Source organism: Folsomia candida, unplaced genomic scaffold (genome assembly GCF_002217175.1).
Source record: "Folsomia candida strain VU population unplaced genomic scaffold, ASM221717v1 Fcan01_Sc047, whole genome shotgun sequence".
Classification (NCBI taxonomy): Eukaryota; Metazoa; Arthropoda; class Collembola; order Entomobryomorpha; family Isotomidae; genus Folsomia; species Folsomia candida.
Window position 1 is genome coordinate 516,132 of NW_019091239.1, and position 9,054 is coordinate 525,185.

Sequence of the window (9,054 nt, forward strand, 5' to 3'; positions counted from 1 at the left end):
CATGTAGCTATTTGCCCATATACGCTAAACAATGGCGCTAATTCCAAATATTGAAACTTATCTGGAAGCTTGGTTCAAGCTGCGTCGTGACCCAAAAACTCAACTTAGAAATTTTGTAAAGGAATCCAAAAATGGACCCCAAAGAGCTCCATGCTGTTAAAACAGTTTGCCAAGCAATAATGACGTACAAAAAAATACTAAACCAACTCTAGGATGAAAAAATTATCATTTCTAATGGCCCAATGTCTAAAATACAATAAAGGATTCAGTTGAAAAAAGGAACCAGGCAAGAAATTTTATGGTGCCACACTCGTCGAACGCATACCCCCCGAACTGGAAGAAACCCGACGCTCGTGAGAAAAATTGATGTGGAATTGACTAACTGAAACGCCAACATTGGCTTCAGATCGACACTTTTTTTCAATTGGACATACAATTTTTTTTATGCCTTTTGTAATCTTTTAGATGAACAGTGGTTCAAAGAAAATCAGCTGCTGGCTTTAAAAGCCCGGCGTTTTGGAAATGATAACTTCATTCCTCATGAGAAAAGGATGAGGAATACGGTGAAATCATTCAAAATATCCAGTAACGAATATTTCGCCCAGAAATTAATAGTTTTCGACACGTTCTATAATCTCGCCTGACCCTCAGTAGAAATTCGTCCGCAATATTTTTTGGAAATTTAAAAGTTCACCAGAGTTTGCTTTTAGAGATTTCATAAACTTACAAAGCTATCATTAATTTAAAATTTCGCTAAAGTTGGATTTTTATTAATCAAGGATTCAATTCCTTCTACAGAAACATGTTTTCGAACTTTTTAACACACAGTAAAATTCGAAAAGTTCAAGGGTTTTAAAATCCCCGAGGTTTTGACTGGAAAACTTTTTACAATTCGCACCTTGATAAAATAAAATTCATCCAATGTAAATCTGAATTTTTCATTTTAAACAGTGGCATTGTGAGTGGGAAAACGGATTTGAATTTTCGCGCACGTGCTTTTGTGTAAAGGTGTCGAGAGTATTGCTATATTAAACTCAAAGGCAACTTTCGAAAAGAACCCGGATTTTTCTAAAAACCAGTACTTCAGGGCTAAAAAATTTGATTTATTCAAGAATCTAAGATTTTAGAACAAAAAATTCAAAAAAATTCATTAAAAAATTAAAAATTCATGTCATGGATGAAAATGTTCAAAATTCCAGTCTGAACATTTAATTATCACTGATTAATACTAAAGTAATAGTTTAAAGAAGTTTATTTCAATTTGCGTCAAGACGTACAAAAATCCCACAAAAGCAAAATCCCGAATAAGCTTTGGGGGTTTGATAACAAGAACCACAGAAATCTAAGCCACAAAAACCAGTGATGGCTTACTCAAAGGCAACTGAAAAATATCACTCATTGCTTTAGATTCAAAAGATCAATTTTACATCAGTCAGGTCCAAAAATTTATTTACTACGCTTATAAATTGCTAATAAATTACTTAGCATATAATCATGTAATTGTTGGCGCCCTTAGGCGCCCCCCGGCGCCTCAGCGCCCCGGGCAACCGCCCGGCTTGCCCGCCCCTCTCACGGGCCCTGCTAACTATACCAGGTTTCTAACTGTGTACGGATTTTCAAAAATGTGAAAATTTGCAGAAAAATTGAGTCCAAAATTATACTCCGGAAAATTTCCTTACGATTTCTTCGGTTTTCGGGATGATTTACTTTACCCTACTGTTTAAGCAGATCATACTTTCGGTTAGGCATACACGCATCGTGATGTTGGAAGCTCTATGGGACTAGGAATGTCAACGACATTTTTTAATAGGAATAATAATTATTAGGTAGAATATTACTTTATGAATAAATTGTCAGGGAAACAGGCAAGTATAATATTGATTAAAAACAATAAATTTCGTAGTTATAGCACGTTGAAATATGCATGTACAAATGTTGACGACTCATTTGGTCAATAGTAATAAAATATTGAGGGTATTCAAAATTGTCTTGGTATCCTTATTGTCTTGAAATATCTAGTTTACGAAGAAAAAAGGAGGGTCGAGCATCGTAAAAATCGTAACCTTAGGAGGGGAGCTTGCGAGGTTGATAATAACAGATCCTGATGCCCTTTGGATATGTGGTAGGGTCCTATGAGTGTACTAAAACCCTGAAGTGGTTTAACTCCATGGCCACATTTGCGCCCGCCACACCCACTCAAAAATACCCAAAAAACGCTTTCACTCCAGTTTTCACTCACTCAAAACCTCGCCAAAAATCCAATTTTACTCGGATTTTGAAATTTCTTTCACCATTACACTCCCAGATAGTTGCTTTCTTCAATCCAATATCAAACTCAATTTTGCTGATGATTATTTCGCAGGGATAATTTGCGTTGTTGATTACTACAACAATGCTCATTCAGAATTTTAAATTTTAAAAATACTAAAAATTTCGAAAATATTAAGTTTGATATTGGATTGAAGAAAGCAACTATCTGGGAGTGTAATGGTGAAAGAAATTGCAAAATCTGAGTAAAATGGGATTTTTGGCGTGGATTTGAGTGAGTGAAAACTGGTGTGAAAGCGTTTTTTGGGTATTTTTGAGTGGGTGTGGCGGGCGCAAATGTGGCCATGGAGTTAAACCACTTCAGGGTTTTAGTACACTCATAGGACCCTACCACATATCCAAAGGGCATCAGGATCTGTTATTATCAACCTCGCAAGCTCCCCTCCTTAGTGATACGATTTTTGTTGACAAAATCTTATCTGAGACACTTACGAAATCACGTAACCGTCGTAACTTATTTTACGATACGAAGGATACTCAGGTTACGAAGGAATCTTGAATACCCTCATGGATTTGTAATAAACTTGGTACATAAAAACTTACTTCTGACGAGTTGATGAGAATTTTCATCAGAAAAGTCTTGTTTTGAGCAAAACCCATGAAAAACCCTGAAGACTTGAATCCACCAAAATTATTTCATACAGGTGAAAGCCACTTTGTAATGAATACAAATTGAACAAATTGCTTTCTGAAGACGGATATTTTAAATATGATTTTAATCGCGCTTTGCTTTCCATAACTGTAATCAATCTTCCCTTAAATTTGTTTATTAATGATTTTCTTTTCTGACTTTGTGTGCATATGGTCCAATAGTTATAAAGCTTACCTAAAATAAAATTTGATTAGTACTCGTCTACCGCGATGCTAATGAAGGTAGATAATCATCCAATATCAAAGCTTGGTTCAATTTCAAAATAATTGGAATTTTATTATTCCCCGGTTCAACAATTAGGGTTGAATAATATTCATTGCCCCCTAAGTCATGACTTATTGAATCCGGCCTCTGACCTGTATCAACGAAGTCACAGGTCAAAAACGGCAAACTTGTCGTATAAGATGTCATTTTGAATTGAATTGCAATCCACATGGGCGATACTATTTTGTATGTATTCGTTTGCAAGGGTTTATTGTGGTTGAATGTGTGATTACAAAATGGGGAATTTTGAGGGTCATTAAACGAGAGGTGAGAAAGACGAAAATATGTATATTATGCTAACTTAGCGATGCATGCATTTGTTCCAACTAAATAAATCACATTGTTCTACATATATATGTACATATATACATGCATACAAATGTGCAACATAAAAAATAACCATTAGCATATTTCTCATAAAGAAAAAGGGTTAAATAATTTATTTTTAGAATTAATGCCCACCCAAATTAAACCCTTTCTAAAATCCTTCTAAAACTTTATTTCATCCTTCTTTAGTCAGCATCCAACAAACCATAGTACAAAACATCCATCCAAAACTAAATAAAATGCCTCGTCTCAATTCTTATCTTATAATTTTCTCCGTAGTTTTAATCAACTTAAAAATTTCTTCTGCAAAATTATACCCCACCCAGGCAGAATTTGCCAGCGCAATTCTCGCCCACACTTGTGAAATCCCGCAGGCCAAAATTAATTGTGGAAAAGCAATTAATTGTTAACGCACTGTGCCGAGACGGTGAAAGCAAACGCAAAATATTTTGTGGAAATTGCTCGAAAGGACTTGTACTTTTATGTTGATTGTTATCAAAATTTCGAAAAACATTCCGACAGACTATTGATGCTGTTTATGCTTTATTTTGGCGACTACATCACCGAGCATAAAGAGGAAGATGAACCGGTTGAGGAATACATAAATCTTTTGGTGACTGAATTATGCACGGAGAAGTTTCGCCAAGTTCTTGCCTCCCTTGACCACACGAAAGAGCAAGATGCGAAGGAACTCGTTGAATTTGTCGCGGATAAAATGCACGGTGCCAAAATTGAGTGGGTTCATTTTGGACAAAATTGCCGGAGTCGAAATCAAAAATGGGTAAACTTTATATAAATACTTAAAATTGAATATCTTACTTAGAAATCAAATACGTAAATCCCGAATAATGCCAAAAATTGTTACCCAGCCGGGAATCGAACCAAGGCTCCCTTGAATTCATGTCAAGTGCTCTGACCTCTGAGCTACTAGGGCAATTAGTAACATTATAGGGACTTTTACTGATATTTGTCTGTGGCCTTTTTCTGTGAATTTCTACTTTCTTTTACGGTGGCAACGAACTGTTGTCTACCAAAGAATATCTTACGTTCCATTGCATGCGGGGTTTAAGTTTAGATTCACTTGCCTCCTCTTTCCTTGCTTCCAATTTTCAATTTAGATTTGGTGATTTTTAAACATGTTCATCTCCGTGGGTTTTTTTAATGGAGATTTTATTACGTGTAAATATCGACAAGTTTTAGGTTTGCAAAGTTAGGGGGTTGGAATATTGATTTTTTTGATTGATTTGTTCCATGAGAAAATTAATATGTACAAAATACATACAAATTATGTATACACACAAATTATTTACGACACGATACATACATATATATGTGCCTTAGGTCAGACTCCGCAAAGCAGTACTGGAAAGCTTCCCCACAGAGTTTTCCACAAAATATTACACAAATACTCTCATGATTTAAGTTGTGATAACTTTTGGTATCCGAGTAACTTTTGCAGCGCATAATTTCATTACCAATTGATATAAAATTGCACAAAGTTATCATATATGTATATATATATGTATTTCAGCTTCAAGAGATTAACTAAACTGTATTGCATAATGACATCTAAATATAACTCACCACAGTTAATTCTACTTTTTGGTCCCATTGTAAATAAGTTGCATTTACAGGAAAATATAAATGAGCGAAATACAAATATTATACGCATCTGGCACAAAATTCAAGTGCGATGAGCCTTAACGGTGGAGCATACATATTGTATAACAACAGGGTTCAGAAAACCACGGGAGTTTTCTGGAAAAACCGCGGGCTTTTTCTAGAAAAACCAAACCCTTAGGATTTTTCTGGGTTTTTGTAGATTATGGGGCAGGTTGAAGCAAAATTCATATAATTACACATTATGTAGAGGTTTAGAGCAGAACTTGTTCATTTATTGGAATACATTCACAAAACTTTCCGTACTTTTATTGACATGGATTTTTATCTAAGTCAAATGTTAATGTTTAACACATTACCCAAATAGGAAACCAAAAATATATATAATGATACGTGGAGATTCAAGTCGTACATATTTAAAAATGATCAAAATTTCATTCTAAATCCGGAAATTTAATTTTCATTGATTTAACTATAAGTTGTAATTTAAATAATCTTGGTTCAATGTGGCCAAAATCTTACAAAACTCGCAAAAACAACTCAAACAACAAGAAAAAATACGTAAAACCCCAAAAACCCTAACCCACAAAAACCCGACGTAGCGAACCCTGTCCAGGAAGGAGACTAAAACCTGCATATAAATGTATCTGCCAAAATTTCATGTTTCATTGATTCTATCCCGTTCAGCATTGCTGAAGCATGTATGTACGTACATATGTATAAATAATTGCAAGTTGTGAAAGCCTGGATTTAAGTCAATTTAGTTTTATCACATGCTGAGAATAAAATTGCTGCTCTAGACATACTTTAAAAATTTAATTACGAAATTTAAGGAAATTATATTTCTGTGTTGTGCTGTTGTTTTCAGTAATTAAAATGAAAGTTGTCTCAGTTATAGTCCTCATTCTAATATCATATCTCAGTTTTGCTCCAATTTTAGGAAATTTTCCAGAACAAAATAACCAAACTAACAATTGTTGTAAATGTACCGAGTGCCAAGTGGCAAATGCATCTGTAACTACTAAAATAATGTGTGAAGTACTCGATTTAGTAGTCAAAGCGAACGAGGACATTGTAAAAACTGATTCTAAAGACTAACTATTCTAAAGAATTCTCAAAATACTTTGACTCTCTGCGTAAGTATTTTTAAGCAATAATTTATTTTTCCACATAGCATCACCTTCTGATTGGATTAGTTGTAAATATGTATGCATGTATGTACATATGTGTAAATAAATTTGCAAAATTAATGAATATTTTTTTCAGATCCAATACTAATACTTTTCCAAACCCATGTGGAACGTGTAGAGTTAGAAGACGTTTTACAATCAGATGCAAAATGTCAACCTCTAAATCATACAAAGAGAGAGATCGAAGATTTTGTTTTTGCCATTGGAGCTGTTTCCAAAATTGTCAAGCTGTCAACGAGCACCATGAAAATCACACTTTTTAGTAAGTTGGCTGATTCTTCTTTCATATTGATTATTTTTGATTATTCATAAGTTGGATTAATCTTTACACAAAGTATATGTGGTTTACAAGGGAATCTTGAAAGGTTTTGTCAAAGGTTTCTAAATTTTTAAGCGGTTGGGCAACTTAAGTAATTTATTATAATTCAATACCAATTCAATACTAATTCAATACTTCCAAGCAATTTTGAAATTCGAGTTATACAGTATTGTCTCAATTCCCTTGTAAACCACCCATCCATATAAGTATTACGCTAATTTATAGCTGGGGGATAATAATTTGCAGACATTTGCCAAAAGTGCCAGCCTCGTAGGAAAATTATGGATGCCGCGTTTGGGCGCAGTATTGCCATTTCGGGCGAAAAAATTTGTGAGAAAACTTCATGCGTAGAATTTAAGAAACTTGAGGGAAAAGGAACTGGCGAGTCTGCAAATTTGGAATTTTTGGGGGACGGCATTGCAACAAAAATTTCTGTTGTGCTGCGTAAGAAAATATTGATCTCTAATTGCATTTCTACATACATACATATGTAGAAAGTATTATGTTTATTAAAAACCTCATTCTGATATTTTAGTAATCGGATCGAATGTGGGGTCCATCATGGAGATAAATGGAACCCAATATGACGGAGGCATATTCCTGCTTGGCAGTTTAATGTTTTTCCAAATGCAGCCAGAAGTCAACAAGTGGGACGCGGCGACCGAAATCATAAGTACAGTCATGCATATTTATAGGTTTTTGCTAATTTTAATTACCAAAGTTAAACAAAATAATTACAATTTGTTTTTGACAAATTGAGATATTTCTCCGGTTTTCGTGGGTCCGATTTCTGCTTTACATATTCCCCAAAAATTGGAAGAGGGAATGTGGAGAAAACCCTGGAAAATTCCCGTGACCCTAAAAATGCCCGACAATTGCGAGAAACGTCAAAAGTTTTCAAGAAATGTTTGCCAACCTATTAAAAATTGTGAACAATTCCTAGAAAATTTCCGAATAAATGTTCTGAAATTTTCAATATATTCAAAGAATGTTCGAAAATTCCCGGAAACTTTCCCACTGTCCCGGCAACGCGTTTGCACGCTTGCACAACAACTCGAACCCACGCCACCAGTATTCAGTTTTAAATGTGTAATTGTTTTTCACTAACTGGCGATATTTAATGAAACATTTTAAAATTTGTATTTCAGGTCAACTAAAAATACATGCAATCGGGTTGGACAACCTCTACATGGGATCTTCTTCAACTTCGAATAATGATCAAATAATCGTTGCTAGAATTTTTGATAAAGGAGTCACTCAACGGACAAACTTTCTCTACAATAAAGTTTTTAGGACTGGCTAAAATTCGAGAGTATGAGAGTGAAAACTAAAATTAGGAAATTAAATATAAATATTTATATTGTAAAATTCAGCTTATCTTTTCCTCGTATTTGTAAAAGTTGTTCTCATTAAATTCGTATTGCCAAGTATTGTCTGTCGCTAATAGGTTCGTACACAAAGTACACATGTTTACACAGTGTTGTATTTTCAGTTCAGGGCGAAATACACAAATATGTATATTGCTTAAATTTCCCTAAAGTTACGAACCTAAAGAAGTGTACGTAGTTCTTTGGAATGTTTTGGAAAACTTAATGGTAAAAAATCCATGTTTTTCGATATTTTCTTCACAAATTTTAGAAGTTTCAGTATATCCACCAATCTTAAAAAGTAGATTTTTTTGTGTTATGTATCATGAAATTCAATAATTGTAAACTGGTTGAAATTTTAATTAATCAGGTTTAATTATGACTACAATCTAGTACAGCAGGGAAATTTTACTAAAAAATCTATTGTACTTGCATAAATTCTATTACTTGTCGAGTTTTGTCATTAAATGCGAGGTGAACTGGTGCAAAAACATTTGTGTTTCAAAGCTTAATTATTAATAGCACATTATACATCACAGATATTTATATCGTGATATGTAAAAAGAATAAGAAATCTTATGTAAGCTTATGTAAATAAATAGCTAAACATACTGAATAAATCAAAGGATCAAATTATATGCAATTTAATCTAATTAATCTAATAATTTAATTCTATTCAATTTACATGCTTATGTAATACATTCATTTTAATATTCTGCAACATTAATTTATTGTCATCTATATTACCTTCATTTTCTCGCTAGCAGCAAACTAATCGTGTTATGCGTCACTCTTTCCATAAAATTTGCAAAATATCCCATTTCAATCCCCTCCCGCATCGTTTCAGCAAAACTGACGAACTCCAAATTGATAAAATTCGGTAACAAACTTCTCAAAACACGTTTTCTATACTTATTCCTGCCATGATTTCGTCCCCCCTCAAGAATAAACTCTTTCGACAGCGTCGTGCCCTTGGCCACGAACACA

General features: G+C 34.0%; 1 protein-coding gene across 1 annotated transcript; it reads left to right on the forward strand.

Moving 5' to 3' along the window:
- Positions 1–3,775: 3,775 nt before the first annotated feature.
- Positions 3,776–8,703, forward strand: LOC118433299. Its single transcript, XM_035845090.1, has 5 exons — positions 3,776–4,352; positions 6,458–6,643; positions 6,947–7,144; positions 7,236–7,373; positions 7,849–8,703. Exons 1-5 carry the CDS (start codon positions 4,349–4,351, stop codon positions 8,001–8,003), a joined length of 681 nt encoding a protein of 226 aa, XP_035700983.1. The 5' UTR covers positions 3,776–4,348; the 3' UTR covers positions 8,004–8,703.
- The last annotated feature ends 351 nt before the right edge of the window (positions 8,704–9,054 follow it).